This window comes from Balaenoptera borealis (assembly GCF_965194805.1).
Source record: "Balaenoptera borealis genome assembly, chromosome: 1".
In the NCBI taxonomy this organism is placed as follows: domain Eukaryota; kingdom Metazoa; phylum Chordata; class Mammalia; order Artiodactyla; family Balaenopteridae; genus Balaenoptera; species Balaenoptera borealis.
Window position 1 is genome coordinate 144,710,318 of NC_138860.1, and position 18,488 is coordinate 144,728,805.

Consider the following 18,488-nt stretch of genomic DNA (forward strand, 5'->3'; position numbering starts at 1 on the left):
GTTCTATTTGGGTTAATATCTTCGGTTCTTTTTCAGTGATTCATTTAAGAAAGAAAAAATAATAAATGAGAACATTTCACTTACTTGGTGTGTTATGAAGTAAACTTTCATAATGCAAATATTATGCATTACATCTCATTTTGAACCTAATTGTTCCACCTAGAGAAATGAGACAAGCTTTTGTGTTTAATGTTTTTAGTTCCTATGATTTCAGCACTAGTATTGAATCTTATGATAAAACTTTAGGATAGAGAAAAAAAATAAATACATGAAAATCTATTAAAATTATGTTGATGATGAACTGACATGTTGGAAATCAAAAGACGCAGAAAATTTTAAAATGAAATGAATTATAAAATAATGGCAGTCTCATTTTTCCTCTTTGTTAGGGTACTTAAGATAGTTTTGATAAGTCAAGGTTTTTTCTTTCTTTTTAAATAAGAGAGATTGGCATATATTGAGGATGGTTTAGCTGTAACCATCCCAAGACTATATCACATTTAGTTGGAAAAGAGCTCTTTTTAATTATTGACTAGAAAAATGTTGTTTAGACAAGAAGTAAAGTGAGCTTTAACAGGCAATGTCATCCATCAGCAGTATTGGGAAAATGAACCTGTTAAAGTGAGAGACTGAAACAAACTAGTTCCCTGGTAGATGATGATGACAGTGATTACTGTAGTGCTGATAATACTGATGATGATTTTGACAACAATGATAATAATATTGGTTAACATTTCTTTATGTGCTGCACATGTTCTGAGTGTTTTAAATATGCTAACTCTTTTAATCTTCATAGCAACCCTGTGAAGTATAGGTTCGTTTTTACGTATGAAACTGAGGGATAGAGAAAGCAAGTAACTTGTCAAAGGGCTCACATGTAGTAAAGTTTTTCCGTTCTATTTCTGAAATGGAACTTTTTATCATACTTTAACCTGCTAGGAACAATTTTGGCCATCTGCAGTATTGCCCCTAAGATGACCATTTTTATATCTGTTTTAGTTCCTTTAAATCTAATTTTAAAATAGCCTCAGTGTATTCTTCTACATCTAGGAGTCCAGTTACCCTTCTCCCACAGTCCTTTGTAGTATTATTTCAGATGGCTGTTTTATTTACCACATGTCTACATGGAATAGAGGAGAGAATGCCAGAATGACTGGGACAAGTGTAGGGTGTTAATGCCATTCCAAAAAAAAATTCAGAACTGCTAGTGTCAGAATTTACCTCTTGGAGAGGGTGATGGCTGGCAGGAGTTTGGTTGGAGAGTCTAGGTGAATAGAAAGAGCACAATTCAGAGACACTTTTCTTCTTTGTACTTCTAATGAAAATTTTGGCTACAGGTAGGGTGTACTTAGGTCTAGGTCTAATCATATATTTTTCTCTAATATTGTTTTGATCTTGGGAAGTGTTCAGATTATAAGAATAGCTCTTATACTATTGTACTCTTATGAATATGAGTTTTTAGTTGAATAGTAGCAAATTGTCAATTAATATATCCCCTAATGCTCATTCTTGCATATTGATATTATAGGCTGAATAAACTAGATCCTTCTTTAGTTGTAAATTCACGACATCATCACTTATGATCGTACTGAGGATCCTGCAATAACCATAGGCCTGTGGTTGCTCACCAGGGGAAAAGAAGAGTAAAAATAGTGTCTACTATGTTCTAGATTCTGGGCTGGGTACTTTACAAGAGTTACCACATTTAATCCCAATGATCCACTGCTTTAATTTCATTTTTACAGATAAGTTCGAGACTCCTGCAGACTAAATTATTGGCCCAAGGTCACACACTCTGGAATCGGTCTCCTTGGGTTCAAATTGTAGCTCTGTCACTTATTGGCTGTGTTACCTTAGCAAATTATTTGACCTCTGTGGGCCTTGGTTTCTTTGATCTGTAAAATGAGCGTAATTATAGGATTTACTTCATGAGGTTGTTATGATTAAATGAGTTAATATAATGAATTAATATCTGTAACATAGTATCATGTAAGTGATTATTATTTAAATAAAATAAATAACTGGTATTTTGAACCCAGTCTTTCTGGTTCTAAAACCCAGTCTCTTCCCATTACCCCAGCATAATGTCTCAAAAAGTATTCCAGGACCAATGTATTTTACTAAAACATATTTTCTTATGTTTCCTTTGAACAGCTGTGGCCATTACTAGTTCTCTTTTAAAAAGGAAATGTTGTCTAGAAAGTCTCATTCTTTCTATCTTTATGTACTTATAGACACTTGATAAACACAAATTCCTTACTTTGCCATAATTTTTACTGAGGCAAGCGAGTTATGCTTGTGATGGGCTAAATATTTATTTTAAAAATATTTGTATTTTGATCTGTAATTATCACTTCTTTTTCTTTTTTTATTGTGGTAAGAACATTTAACATGAGCTCTACCCTCCTAACAAAATTTTAAGTATATAATACATTACTGTTAACTATAGCCATGATACTGTACGGCAGATCTGTAGAATTTGTTTATCTTGCATAACTGAAAATTTATGCCTGTTGAATAGCAACTTCCCATTTCTCCTTACCCCTAGCTCCTGGTAACCACCATATACCCTCTGCTTCTGTGAATTTGACTGTTTTAAATACCTCATTCATATAAGTGGAATTGTGTAGTATTTGTCCTTCTGAGACTGGCTTATTTCACTTATTGTTTTTGTTTTTTAATTTTATTTTTAATACAGCAGGTTCTTATTAGTTATCTATTTCATACATATTAATGTATGTATGTCAATCCCAATCTCGCAATTCATCCCCCCACCCCCCTCTATCCCCCGCGCTTTCCCACCTTGGTGTCCATATGTTTGTTCTCTACATCTATGTCTCTATTTCTGCCCTGCAAACCGGTTCATCTGTACCATTTTTCTAGGTTCCACATATATTATGCGTTAATACAAGATATTTGTTTTTCTCTTTCTGACTAACTTCACTCTGTATGACAGTCTCTAGATCCATCCATGTCTCTACAGATAACCCAATTTCGTTCCTTTTTATGGCTGAGTAATATTCCATTGTATATATGTACCACATCTTTTTATCAATTTGTCTTTCGGTGGGCCTTTAGGTTGCTTCCATGACCTGGCTATTGTAAATAGTGCTGCAGTGAACATTGGGGTGCATGTGTCTTTTTGAATTATGGTTTTCTCTGGGTATATGCCCAGTAGTGGGATTGCTGGGTCATATGGTACTTCTGTTTTTAGTTTTTTAAGGAACCTCCATACTGTTCTCCATCCATACTGGCTGTATCAATTTACATTCCCACCAAGAGTGCAAGAGGGTTCCCTTTTCTCCACACCCTCTCCAGCATTTGTTGTTTGTAGATTTTCTGATAATGCCCATTCTAACCAGTGTGAGGTGATACCTCACTGTAGTTTTGATTTGCATGTCTCTAATAATTAGTGATGTTGAGCAGCTTTTCATGTGTTTTTTGGCCATCTGTATGTTTTCTTTGGAGAAATGTCTATTTAGGTCTTCTGCCCATTTTTGGATTGGGTTTTGTTTTTTTTTTAATATTGAGCTGCATGAGCTGTTTATATATTTTGGAGATTAATCCTTTGTCCATTGCTTCATTTGCAAATATTGTCTCCCATTCTGAGGGTGGTATTTTCATCTTGTTTATGGTTTCCTTTGCTGTGCAAAAGCTATTAAATTTCATTAGGTCCCATTTGTTTATTTTTGTTTTTATTTCCATTTACTCTAGGAGGTGGGTCAAAAAAGATCTTGCTGTGATTTATGTCAAAGAGTGTTCTTCCTATGTTTTCCTCTAAGAGTTTTATAGTGTCTGGTCTTACATTTAGGTCTTTAATCCATTTTGAGTTTATTTTTGTGTATGATGTTAGGGAGTGTTCTAATTTCATTCTTTCACATGTAGCTGTCCAGTTTTCCCAGCACCACTTATTGAAGAGACTGTCTTTTCTCCATTGTATATCCTTGCCTCCTTTGTCATAGATCAGTTGACCATAGGTGTGTGGGTTTATCTCTGGGCTTTCTATCCTGTTGCATTGATCTATATTTCTGTTTTTGTGTCAGTACCATATTGTTTTGATTACTGTAGCTTTGTAGTATAGTCTGAAGTCAGGGAGTCTGATTCCTCCAGCTACGTTTTTATCACTCAAGACTGCTTTGGCTACTCGAGGTCTTTTGTGTCTCCATACAAATTTTAAGATTTTTTGTTCTCGTTCTGTAAAAAATGCCATTCATAATTTGATAGGGATTGCTTTGAATCTGTAGATTGCTTTGGGTAGTATAGTCATTTTCACAATGTTGATTTTTCCAATCCAAGAACATGGTATATTTCTCCATCTGTTTGTGTCATCTTTGATTTCTTTCATCAGTGTCTTATAGTTTTCTGAGTACAGGTCTTTTACCTCCTTAGGTAGGTTTATTCCTAGGTATTTTATTCTTTTTCTTGCAGTAGTGAATGGGATTGTTTCCTTAATTTCTCTTTCTGATCTTTTGTTGTTAGTGTATAGGAATGCAAGAGATTTCTGTGCATTAACTTTGCATCCTGCAACTTTACCAGATTCATTGATTAGCTCTAGTAGTTTTCTGGTGGCATCCTTAGGATTTTCTGTGCATAGTATCATGTCATCTGCAAACAGTGCCAGTTTTACTTCTTCTTTTCCAACTTGACTTCCTGTTATTTCTTTTTCTTCTCTGATTGCCATGGCTAGGACTTCCAAAACTATGTTGAATAATAGTGGTGAGAGTGGACATCCTTGTCGTGTTCCTGATCTTAGAGGAAATGCTTTCAGTTTTTCACCACTGAGAATGATGTTTGCTGTGGGTTTGTCGTATATAGCCTTTATGATGTTGAGGTAGGTTCCCTCTATGCCCACTTTCTGGAGAGTTTTTATCATAACTTTTTTATCAAAAAGGGTTGAATTTTGTCAAAAGCTTTTCTGCATCTATTGAGATGATCATATGCTTTTTATTCTTCAATTTGTTAATATGGTGTATCACATTGATTGATTTGCGTATATTGAAGAATCCTTGCATCCCTGGGATAAATCCCACTTGATCATGGTGTATGATCCTTTTAATATGTTGTTGATTCCATTTCTTGTATTTTGTTGACGATTTTTGCATCTATATTCATCAGTGGTACTGGTCTGTAATTTTCTTTTTCTGTAGTATCGTTGTCTGGTTTTTGTATCAGGGTGGTGGTGGCCTCGTAGAATGAGTTTGGGAGTGTTCCTTCCTTTGCAATTTTTTGGAAGAGTTTGAGAAGGATGGGTGTTAGCTCCTTCTACTACTTTGGGTTTTCTTTGTTTTTCTTTCTCTAGTTCTTTTAGGTGTAAGGTTAGATTGTTTATTTGAGAATTTTCTTGTTCCATGAGGTAGGATTTTATTGCTATAAACTTCCCTCTTAGAACTGCTTTTGCTGCATCCCATAGGTTTTGGATTGTCATGTTTTCATTGTCATTTGTCTCTAGGTATTTTTTGATTTCCCCTTTGATTTCTCCAGTGATCTCTTGGTTATTTAATAACGTATTGTTTAGCCTCCATGTGTTTGTGTTTTTTACGGTTTTTTCCCTTTAATTGATTTCTGATCTCATAGCACTGTAGTCGGAAAAGATGCTTGATATGATTTCAGTTTTCTTAAATTTACCGAGGCTTGATTTGTGAATCAAGATGTGATCTATCCTGGAGAATGTTCTGTGTGCACTTGAGAAGAAAGTGTAATCTGCTGTTTTTGGATGGAATGTCCTATAAATATCAATTAAATCTATCTGGTCTATTGTGTCATTTAAAGCTTGTGTTTCCTTATTAATTTTCTGTCTGGATGATCTGTCCCTTGGTGTCGGTGAGGTGTTAAAGTCCCCCACTATTATTGTGTTACTGTCGATTTCCTCTTTTACAGCTGTTAACAGTTGCCTTATATATTGAGGTGCTCTTATTTTGGGTGCATATATATTTATAATTGTTATATCTTCTTCTAGGATTGATCCCTTGATCATTATGTAGTGTCCTTCCTTGTCTCTTGTAACATTCTTTATTTTAAAGTCTATTTTATCTGATATGAGTATTGCTACTCCTGCGTTTTTTTGATTTCCATTTGCATGGAATATCTTTTTCCCTCCCCTGAGTTTCAGTCTGTATGTGTCCCTAGGTCTGAAGTGGGTCTCTTGTAGACAGCATATATAGAGGTCTTGTTTTTGTATCCATTCAGCAAGCCTGTGTCTTTTGGTTGGGGCATTTAATCCATTCATGTTTAAGGTAATTGTCGATATGTATGTTCGTATGACCATTTTCTTAATTGTTTTGCGTTTGTTTTTGTAGGTCCTTTTCTTCTCTTGTGTTTCCCACTTAGAGAAGTTCCTTTAGCATTTGTTGTAGAGCTGGTTTAGTGGTGTGAATTCCCTTAGCTTTTGCTTGTCTGTAAAGCTTTTGATTTCTCCATTGAATCTGAATGAGATCCTTGCTGGGTAGAGAAATCTTGGTTGTAGGTTCTTCCCTTTCATCACTTTAAATATATTGTGCCTCTCCCTTCTGACTTGTAATTTCTGCTGAGAAAGCAGCTGTTAACCTTATGAGAGTTCCCTTGTATGTTATTTGTCATTTTTCCCTTGTTACTTTTAATAATTTTTCTTTGTCTTTAATTTTTGCCAGTTTGTTTACTATGTGTCTCGGCATGTTTCTCCTTGGGTTTATCCTGCCTGGGAGTCTCTGTTCTTCCTGGTCTTGGGTGGCTATTTCCTTTCCTATGTTAGGGAAGTTTTCAACTCTAATCTCTTCAAATATTTTCTCGGGTCCTTTCTCTCTCTCTTCTCCTTCTGGGACCCCTATAATGCGAATGTTGTTGCGTTTAATGTTGTCCCAAAGGTCTCTTAGGCTGTCTTCATTTCTTTTCATTCTTTTTTCTTTATTCTGTTCTGCAGCAGTGATTTCCACCACTCTGTCTTCCAGGTCACTTATGCGTTCTTCTGCCTCAGTTATTATGCTGTTGATTCCTTCTAGTGTATTTTTCATTTCAGCTATTGCATTGTTCATTCCTGTTTGTTTGTTCTTTACTTCTTCTAGGTCTTTGTTCTTTAATTCTTCTAGGTCTTTGTTAAACATTCCTTGCATCTTCTCGATCTTTGCCTCCATTCTTTCTCCGAGGTCCTGAATCATCTTCGCTATCATTATTCTGAATTCTTTTTCTGGAACGTTGCCTATTTCCACTTCATTTAGTTGTTTTTCTGGGGTTTTATCTTGTTCGTTCATCTGGTACATAGTCTTCTGCATTTTCATTTTGTCTGTCTTTCTGTGAATGTGGTTTTCATGCCACAGGCTGCAGTATTGTAGTACTTCTTGCTTCTGCTGTCTGCCCTCTGGTGGATGAGGCTATCTAAGAGGCTTCTGCAAGCTTCCTGTTAGGAGGAACTGGTGGTGGGTAGAGCTGGGTGTTGCTCTGGTGGGCAGAGCTCAGGAAAACTTTAATCCGCTTGTCTGCTGTTGGGTGGGGCTGAGTTCCCTCCCTGTTGGTTGTTTGGCCTGAGGTGACCCCGCACTGGAGCCTACAGGCTCTTTGGTGAGGCTAATGGTGGACTCTGGGAGGGCTCACGCCAAGGAGTACTTCCCAGAAGTTCTGCTGCCAGTGTCCTTGTCCCCACGGTGAGTCACAGCTGCCCCCCACCCACCTCTGCAGGAGACCCTCCAACACTAGCAGGTTGGTCTGGTTCATTCTCCTATGGGGTCACTGCTCCTTCCGCCTGGGTCCTGATGCACACAGTGCTTTGTGTGTGCCCTCCAAGAGTGGTGTCTCTGTTTCCCTCAGTCCTGCAGTCAAATCCTGCTAGCCTTCAAAGTCTGATTCTCTTGGATTTCCTCCTCCTGTTGCTGGACCCCCAGGTTGGGAAGCCTGATGGGCTCAGAACCTTCACTCCAGTGGGTGGACTTCTGTGGTATAAGTGTTCTCCAGTTTGTGAGTCACCCACCCAGTGGTTATGGGATTGCGCCCCTCCTACTGTCTCAGTGTGGCTTCTCCTTTGTCTTTGGATGTGGGGTATCTTTTTTGATGAATTCCAGTGTCTCCCTGTTGATGATTGTTCAACAGTTAGTTGTGATTCCAGTGCTCTCACAAGAGGGAGTGAGTGCACATCCTTCTACTCCACCATCTTGAACCCATCTTTGTCTTGTTCTTGGTCTTAGAGAAAAGTTTTCAGTTTTTCACTGTTGAATATGATGTTCTCTGGGGTTTTTTCATATATAGCTTTTATTATGGTAAGGTAATTTCCTTCTGTTTCTAGTTTGTTGATTTTTTTCCTTAAGGGTGTTGAATTTTTTGAAATGCTTTTTCTGTACCTATTGAGATGATCATGTTATTTTTATCCTTCATTCTATTAGTGAAGTATATAACATTAATTGATTTTTGTATGTTGAACCACCGTTGCATCCCAGGCATAAATCCCACTTGGTCATGATATGCTATTCTTTTAATGTGCTATTGAATTTGGTTTGCTAGTGTTTCGTTGAGAGGTTTTGCATCTAATATGTTCATCCGGAATTTTTGTCTATAATTTTCTTAGTGTCTTTGGCTGGCTTTGGTATCAGGGCAATGCTGACCTTGTAAAATGAGTTTAGGAGTGTTCCCTTCTCATCAATTTTTTGGATGAATTTGGGAGGGATTCACATTAATTCTTCTTTAAATGTTTGGTAGAAATCACCAGTGAAGCCATCTGGTCCTGTGCTTTTCTTTGTTGTGAGATTTATTTATTACTGATTCAGTCAGCTCTTAGTTTGTTGGGTTATTTTTTTCTATTGCTTTTCTAGTCTTTATTTTGTTTATTTCTACCATTATAATCTCTATTGTATTCTAATTTCTGCTAACTTTGGGCTTAGTTTGTTCTTCTTTTTATAATTCCTTAAGATGTAAACTTAGGTTACTTATTTGAGATCTTTTTTAATGTAGATGTTTATTACTATAAATTTCCCATTTAGTATTCCTCATGCTGCATTGTATAGATTTTAGTATGTAGTATTTTTGTTTTTGTTGGTTTCAAGATATTCTCTGATTTCCCTTTTAGTTTCTTCTTTTCCCACTGGTTGTTCAGGAATATGTTATTTAATTTGCACACATTTATGAATATTTAGTTTTCCTTCAGCTATTGATTTCTTGTTTCGTTTCATTGTGACTGGAAAAGATACTTGTTTTGTGACCTAACGTGTTCTATCCTGAAGAATGTTCCATGTGCTCTTGAGAAAAATGTGTATTCCGGTGTTGGGTGGAATATTTTGTATGTGTCTTTTGGATCATTTGGTCTGTCATGTTGTTCAAAGTTACTGTTTCCATATTGATTTTCTGTCTGGATGTTCTATCCATTATTGAGAGTACGAACTTACAGTCTTCTGCTACTATTGTATTGCTGCTTCTCTCTTCAGTTCTGTCAGTGTTTGCTTTATTTATTTAGATGCTCTGATGTTGGGTGCATGTATATTTATAATTGTAAATCTTCCTGGTTTATTGATCCTTTTATCATTATATAATGCCCTTGTCTCATGTGACAATTTTTGGCTTAAAGCCTATTTCTAAGTATAACCACCCTCCCTCTCTTTTGGTTACCATTTCCATGGAATATCTTTTTCTAGCTCTTCACTTTCAGCCTATCTGTGTCCTTATAACTAAAGTGAGTCTCTTGTAGATAGCATATATTTGGATCTTGTTTTTTCATTCTTTCAGACACTTTATTTTTGGAGTGAGGACTTTAATGCATTTACATTTAAAGTAATTATTGATAAGAAAAGTCTTTCTGTTGCTATTTTGTTGCTTTCGGTCTATCTTGTAGAACTTTTGTCCTTTCCCTTTCTGGCTGTCTTCATGTTTCTTTGATATTTTGTATTGATATACTTTGAATCCTTTCTCTTTTTCTTTTATATATTTTCTACAGGTATTTTCTTTGTTTTCACCATAGGGCTTACATAAAACATCTTCTAGTTGTAACAGTCTATTTTAAGCTGATAACAACTTAACTTCATTTGCATACAAAACCTCTACATTCTACTTTTTCTCCTCTACACACTTATGTTATTGATATTACAATTTACATATTTTTATATTTACATCCATTAACATACTCTTTTAGTTATTTTTGATACTACTGACTTTTATTCAAGAATTAAAATGATTTACCTACTACTAGTAGAATATTACAATATTCTTTATTTGTCTATATATTTACATTTACCAGTGAGTTATACAGTTTCATTGCTTTCATATTACTGTTTATAGTCCTTTTGCTTGAACTTGAAGAACTCCCTTTAGTGTTCCTTGTAAGGCAGGTCTAGTGGTGATGAACTCCCTCAGCTTTTTTTGTCTGAGAAAGTCTTTATCCTTCATTTTTGAAGGACAGTTTTGCTATAGTATTCTTCATTGGCATTTCTTTTCTTTCAGCACTTTGAATATATAACCCCACTCCCTTTAGCCTGCAGTATGTGTGCTGAATAAAGCCACTGACAGTCTTATGGGGTGCCCTTTTACATATTGATTCACCTTTCTCTTTCTGCTTTCAAACTTATCTCTTTGTCTTTGACTTTTGACAAATTGGTATATAATGTGTCTAGGTGTTGATTTCTTGGAGTTCATCTTTTCTAGAGTGTGCTTGGCTTCCTGAATATGGATATCTATTTTTTTCTCCAGAAGTGGGAAGTTTTCAGCTATTATTTTTTCAAATAAGCTTTCTGCCCCATTTATCTCTCTCTCCTTCTGGGACTCCTATAATGTATATATTGGTCTGCTGCTGGATAATATCCCATAAATTCCTTAAGCTTTCTTCACTCTTTTATTATTTGTTCTCTTCTCTGACTAGATGATTTCTAATGACTTGTCTTCGAGTTCACTGATCCTTTCTGGATCTAGCCTGATGTTGAACCCCTCTAGTGAATTCTTCAGTTATTTATAGTGTTCTTCGGCTCCAAGATTTCTGTTTGGTACTCTTTAATATTTTCTATCTCTTGGTTGCAGTTCATGCATTTCTCCTGATCTGGATGAGCAATTTTATGATGGTCAGTTTGAATTTTCTGTCAGGTAAATCATGTATCTGTTTCATTAGGGTTGGTTTCTGGAGATTTAACTTGTTCTTTTGGGGCTTATTTCCCTGTTTCTTCATTTTTCTTGATGTTTTGTACTGGTATCTTCACAGTGGAAAAAACAACCACTTCCTCCAGTCTTCACAGACTGGCCTTGTACAGGAGAAGATCCTTACCAATCGGCCCAGTCAAAGACTTTGGGTAACTTCTCAAACATTCAGGCTAGTCCAAACCTCTGTCTTTGGTCTTAGTGCTCCCCAGGCATCTAAAGTATTCCAGAGCCTGTCAGTGCTCTGAGATAGGTGTGACAGTAGCTAGTCCCTCTGGCAGCTCCCAGAAATGCAGGAACATTAGATATGGGTTTCACCTCCTATCCCCAGGGAGGAGAGCCAGGAAGGAGAAGCTGGGAGCTGGGAGTTTTTTTTTTTTTTGCCTGCTCACTCTGTGTTGAGCTGGGGGGAGGGGCTGTGGTGACTGCTTGTGTGCTAGTTCACTCTGTCATTTTGGTTCTCACTGGTTACCAGGCATCTAGTGTATGCTGGGTCTTGTTAGTGCTCTGAGTCAGGTGAGACAGAAGCCAGTCTTTGGGCAGCCATGGAAAAGTTGGAACATTGGAAGTGTGGTCTAACTCTTTCCCTCCCTAGGGAGAAGCTGACCAAAAAGGACCCTGTCCTCCAAATATCAGGGATCTGTGCTCTGATCACTGAATGCTGCTTTTGATCACACAGATGCAAAGAGGTAGATAGCCATTATTGTTGCACCTCCCTCCATTATTGCAAGCCCCTCCCCTCCTGGCTGAAGTGACTTTCAGAGGATTTAAGTGTCCAGTGCCCTTCCCCCCTTTCCTTTTTTCCCTTTTTATTTTTTCTTTTGGGAGCCAGACACTAAAGACTGGGGCATTTAAAAACGAATACATACATGGGGAGATTTAGAAAGTGACCACACATGCTAGGAAAAACCTGAGAAGACATTAAATTTACACCTCAGGCTGATCCTCAGCACAGAGACAGCCTACAGCAAAACAAACAAACAAACAGTAACAAAACAACAAAAAACCCAGCAAACCCTGAGGAAGGGGTAGAATCTGATTTCCAGAGTTACCACATTATTAGATTCAAATGTCCAGTGTTCACCAAAAAGCACAAGATATACAAAGAAACAGGAAAGTATGGCCCATTCAAAGTAAAATAGTAAATCCACAGAAACTGTCCCTTAAGAAAACCTAATGACAGGTATACTAGACAAATACTTTAAAATAATTGTCCTAAAGATGCTCAAAGAACTAAAGGAAGGTGTGGAGGAAGTCAAGAAAGTGATTATCAGCAAAATGGAAATATCCATATAGAGATAGAAAACCTAAAAAGAAGCCAACAAGGAATTCTGGAGCTGAAAAATACAGTAATGGAAATATAAAATTCACAAGACAGATTCAAAGGCAGATTTGAACAGGCAGAAGAATCAGTGAACTTTGAAGATAAGACAATAGAAATTATTAAGGCTGAGGAACAGAAAGAAAAAAGATTGAAGGAAAGCAAACAGAGCCTAAGGGACTTGTGGGAACCATCAAGTGGACAACATACACATTGTGAGAATCCCAGAAGGAGAAGAGAGAGAGAAAGGGGCAGAGAGAATATTTGAAGAAATAATGGCTGAAAACTTACCTAAAATGAAGAAAGACATAAACATAAACATCGAAGAAGCTCATTGAACTCCAAGGAAGATGAACAGGGAGACCCACATTGAGGTACATTATAATCAAACTTTAAAAAGGCAAAGACAAAGACCAGATCTTGAAAACAGCAAGACAGAAGCAAATCATCACATTCAGGGGATCCTTTATAAGATTTTCAGCAGATTTCTCACCAGAAATTATGGAGACCAGAAGACAGGGCTCAGTATGTTCAAAGTGCTAAAAGAAAAAAAACCTGTCAACCAAGAATCCTATATCCTGCAAAACTGTTCTTCAAAAATGAGGGAGAAATGAAGACATTCCCAGTTAAACAAAAGTTGAGGGAGTTTGTGACCACTAGACTTGCCCTGCAGGAAATGTACAAGGGAGTCCTGCAAGGTGAAATGAATGGATACTAGATAGTTACTCATAGATGTATGAAGGGACTTCCTTGGTGGTCCAGTGGTTAAGACTCCACGCTTCCAGGGCAGGGGGCGCGGGTTTGATCCCTGGTTGGAGAACTAAGATCCCACATGCTGCATGGCCAAAAAAGCAAACAAAAAACCAGAACAAAACAGAACAAAAGCTGTATGGAGAAATAAAGATCTTAATAAAGGTAAAAACATGGGCAGTTGTAAAAGTATTATTGTAACAGTGGTTTGTAACTGTACTTTTTGTTTGTTTTCTACATGATTCAAGAGACATATATTTAAAGGAAAAAAACAACTATTAGTATAAAAGCATTACTGTAACCTTGGTTTGTAACTTCAAATCTTGTTTTTTTAAATGTAATTAGGAGACTAATGCATTTATTTATTTATTTATTTTAAAATTAAAGTGTAGTTAATTTACAGTGTTGTGTTAATTACTGCTGTACAGCAGAGTGATTCAGTTATACATATATATACATTCTTTTTTTGTATTCTTTTCCATTATGGTTTATCATAGGATATTGAGAATAGTTCTCTGTGCTATACAGTAGGACCTTGTTGTTATCCATTTTAAATATAAAAGCTTGCATCAGCTAACCCCAGCCTCCCACTCCATTCCTCCCACAACCCCCTCCCCCTTGTCAACCACCAGTCTGTTCTCTATATCTGTGATTGTGTTTCTGTTTCATAGATAGGTTCATTTGTGTCCTATTTTATATTCCACATATGAGTGATATCATATGATATTTGTCTTTCTCTTTCTGACTTACTTCACTTAGTATGATAATGTCTAATTGCCTCTATGTTGCTGCAAATGGCATTATTTCATTTGTTTTTATGTCTGAGTAGTATTCCATTATATATATGTACCACATCTTCTTTATCCATTCATCTGTTGATGGACATTTAGGTTGTTTCCATATCTTGGCAATTGTAAATAATGCTGCTATGAACATTGAGGTGCATGTATCTTTTTGAATTATTGGGGGTTTTTTTTTGGATATATACCCAGGAGTGGAATTGCTGAGTCATATGGTAGTTCTATATTTAGTTTTTTGAGAAACCGCCACACAGAGGTTTTCCACAGTGGCCGCACCAATTTACATTCCCACCAACAGTGTAGGAGTGTTCCCTTTTCTCCACCAACATTTGTTATTTGTGTTCTTTTTGATTATAGCTGTTCTGACAGGTATGATGTCATAACTCATTGTGGGTTTGATTTGCATATCCCTGATGATTAGTGATGTTGAGTATCTTTTTATGTGCTTGCTGGCCATCTACATTTCCTCTTTGGAAAAATGTACTCAGTTCTTCTGCCCATTTTTTAATCAGGTTGTTTGATTTTTTGATACTGAGTTGTATGAGCTGTTTATATATGTTGGATATTAATCCCTTATCAGTCATATCATTTGCAAATATTTTCTCCCATTCTGTAGGTTGTCTTTTTGTTTTGCCAATTGTTTCCTTTGCTGTGCAAAAGCTTTTAAGTTTAATTATGCCCCATTTGTTTATTTTTGCTTTTATTTACTTTAGGACACAGATCCAAAAAGATATAGCTGTGATTTCTGTCAAAGAGTGTTCTGCCTATGTTTGTCTCCAGGAGTTTTATAGTATCTGGTCTTACATTTAAGTCTTAAATCCATTTTGAGTTTTTGTATATGGTGTTAGAGAATGGGGATTTTTTTGCCTTGTTTGCTTGTTTGTTTTTCTTTTACCATGCCACTCGGCTTGCGGGATCTTAGTTCCCCCACCAGGGATTGCACTTGGGTCATGGCAGTGAAAGCGCCGAGCCCTAACCACTGGACCACCAGGAATCCCCTAGAGAATGTTTTAATTTCATTCTTTTACATGTAGCTGTCCAGTTTTCCCAGCACCACTTACTGAAGAGATTGTTTTTCCTCCATTTTATATTCTTGCCTCCTTTGTCATAGATTAATTGACCATAAATGCATGTATTTATTTCTGGGCTCTTTATCCTGTTCTATTCATCTATATGTCTGTTTTTGATTACTGTAGCTTTGTAGTATAGTTTGAAGTCAGGAAGTGTGATTCCTCCAGCTCTGTTCTTCCTTCTTAAGATTGTTTTGGCTATTTGGGCTCTTTTGTTTCCATACAAATTTTAAAATTATTTGTCTAGTTCTGTGAAAAATGCCATTGGTAATTTGATAGGGATTGCATGGAATCTGTTGATTGCCTTGGATAGTATTGTCATTTTAACAATATTGATTCTTCCAATCCAAGAAAATAGGTATATCTTTCCATCTGTTTGTGTCATCTTCAGTTACTTATATCAGCGTCTTAAAGGTTTCCAAGTACAGGTTTTTTGCCTCCTTAGATAGGTTTATTCCTAGTTATTCCTAGGTATTTTATTCTTTTTGGTGCGATGGTAAATGGGATTGTTTCCTTAATTTCTCTTTCTGATAGCTCATTGTTAGTGTATAGAAATGCAACCAATTTCTGTATATTAATCTTGTGTCCCACAACTTTACTGAATTCATTGATGAGCTCTAGTAGTTTTCTGGTGGCATGATTAGGATTTTCTAAGTATAGTATCATGTCATCTGCAAACAGTGACAGTTTTACTTCTTCTTTTCCAATTTGGATTCGTTTTATTTCTTTTTCTTCTCTGATTGCCATGGCTAGGACTTCCAAAACTCTGTTGAATAAAAGTGGCAAGAATGGACATCCGTGTCCTGTTCCTGATCTTAGAGGAAATGCTTTCAACTTTTTACCATTGAGTATAATGTTAGCTGTGGGTTTGTCATATATGGCCTTTATTACGTTGAGGTATGTTCCCTCTATGCCCACTTTCTGGAGAGTTTTTATCATAAATGGGTGAGTTTTATCAAAAGATTTTCTGCATCTATTGAGATGATCATATGGGTTTTTTTTTAACATCTTTATTGGAGTATAATTGCTTTACAATGGTGTGTTAGTTTCTGCTTTATAACAAAGTGAATCAATTATACGTATACATATGTCCCCATATCTCTTCCCTGTTGCATCTCCCTCCCTCCCACCCTCCCTATCCCACCCCTCTAGGTGGTCACAAAGCACTGAGCTGATCTCCCTGTGCTATGCGGTTGCTTCCCACTAGCTATCTCTTTTACCTTTGGTAGTGTATATATGTCCATGCCACTCTCTCACTTTGTCCCAGCTTACCCTTCCCCCTCCCCGTATCCTCAAGTCCATTCTTTAGTAGGTCTGCATCTTTATTCCCATCTTGCTCCTGGGTTCTTCATGACCTTTTTTTTTAGATTCCATATATATGTGTTAGCATACGGTATTTGTTTTTCTCTTTCTGACTTACTTCACTCTGTATGACAGTCTCTAGGTCCACCCACCTCACTACAAATAACTCAGTTTCATTCCTTTTTATGGCTGAGTAATATTCCATTATATATATGTGCCACATCTTCTTTATCCATTCATCTGTTGATGGACACTTAGGTTGCTTCCATGTCCTGGCTATTGTAAATAGAGCTGCAATGAACATTTTGGTACATGACTCTTTTTGAATTATGGTTTTCTCAGGGTATATGCCCAGTAGTGGGATTGCTGGGTCGTATGGTAGTTCTATTTGTAGTTTTTTAAGGAACCTCCATATTGTTCTCCATAGTGGCTGTATCAATTTACATTCCCACCAACAGTGCAAGAGTGTTCCCTTTTCTCCACACCCTCTCCAGCATTTATTGTTTGTAGATTTTTTGATGATGGCCATTCTGACCGGTGTGAGATGGTATCTCATTGTAGTTTTGATTTGCATTTCTTTAATGATTAATGATGTTGAGCATTCTTTCATGTGTCTGTTGGGATCATATGGTTTTTATTCTCCAATTTGTTGATGTGGTGTATCACATTGATTGATTTGTGGATATTGAAAAATCCTTGCATCCCTGGGATAAATCCCACTTGATCATGGTGTATGATACTTCTAATGTATTGTTGGGTTCAGTTTGCTAGTATTCTGTTGTGGATTTTTGTGTCTATGTTCATCAGTGATATTGGTCTGTAATTTTCTTTCTTTGTGATATCTTTGGTTTTGGTATCAGGGTATGGTGGCCTCGTAGAATGAGCTTGGGAGTGCTCCTCCCTCTGCAATTTTTTGGAAGAGTTTGAGAAAGATAAGTGTTAGCTCTTCTCTAATTGTTTGATAGAATTCACCTGTGAAGCCATCTGGTCCTGTACTTTTGTTTGTTGGAAGATCTTTAATTACAGTTTCAATTTCATTACTTGTGACTGGTCTGTTTATATTTTCTAATTCTTCCTGGTTCAGTCTTGGAAAGATGTACCTTTGCAAGAATTTGTCCATTTCTTCCAGGTTGTCCATTTTATTGGCATATAGTTGCTTGTAGTAGTCTCTTATGATCCCTTGTATTTCTGCGGTGTCAGTTTTAATTTCTCCTTTTTCATTTGTAATTTTATTGATTTGAGTCCTCTCCCTTTTTTTCTTGATGAGTCTGGCTAAAGGTTTATCAATTTTATTTATCTTTTCAAAGAACCAGTTCTTAGTTTCATTGATCTTTTCTAATTTTTTTTTAGTCTCTATTTTATTTATTTCTGCTCTGATCTTTTTTATGATTTCTTCCCTTCTACTAACTTTGGGTTTTTTGTTTTTGTTTTTTTTTTTTAGAATTCAAATTTATTTATTTAACGTTTGACAGTCTCTTTTTTTTTTTCCAAACAGAAAGTCACAAAAATTATAATCATCCTCATCAGTTAACTCATTCCCATGTAATTAATGTTTTTTTCATCTTGATCTTTTGTTAGCACTTTTATGAATTCATCAGTTTTCCATTAACTTTAGGTTTTGTTTATTCTTCTTTCTCTAGTTTCTTTAGGTGTAAGGTTAGGTTGTTTATTTGAGACTTTTCTTGTTTCCTGAGGTAAGAGTGTATCACTATAAACTTCCCTTTTAGATCTGCTTTTGCTGTGTCCCACAGGTTTTGGATCATCATGTTTTCATTTTCATTTGTCTCCAGGTATTTTTTGATTTCCTCTTTGATTTCTTCAGTGATCCATTGGTTGTTTAGTAACATATTATTTAGCCTCCACTAAACAATATACTTTTAAACAACCAATGAATTTAAAGAAGAAATCACAAGGGAAGTTAATAAATACTAGAGATGAATGAAAATGAAAACATAATATACCAAAAGTTATAGGACACAGTAAAAGCAGTAGTAAGGGTGACTAGTTATTAGACTGAGAATCAGTAATCAAAATCTTCCAGCAGAGCAAAGTCCTGGATCTGACAGCATCACCAATGAATTCTACCAAGCATTTAAAGAAGAATTAATACCAGTCCTTCTCAAACTTTCCCATAAGACTGAAGAGGAGGGAACACTTCCTAACTCATTCTGT

The 18,488-nt window shown here is 36.3% G+C and overlaps 1 protein-coding gene across 5 annotated transcripts in view; it reads left to right on the top strand.

The window, feature by feature from the left end:
• Positions 1–18,488, top strand: part of OMA1 (OMA1 zinc metallopeptidase) — a 92,745-nt gene that overhangs the window by 52,211 nt on the left and 22,046 nt on the right. Inside the window, exon 8 of one of the 5 annotated variants that reach the window (XM_082358227.1) lies at positions 11,669–11,762. The exons of the other annotated variants lie outside the window; for them this stretch is intronic. Within the exon in view, the coding sequence (XP_082214353.1) occupies positions 11,669–11,731 (63 nt within the window). The 3' untranslated portion in view covers positions 11,732–11,762. The remainder of the gene's footprint in view (positions 1–11,668; positions 11,763–18,488) is intronic. 5 annotated transcript variants of the gene reach the window in all.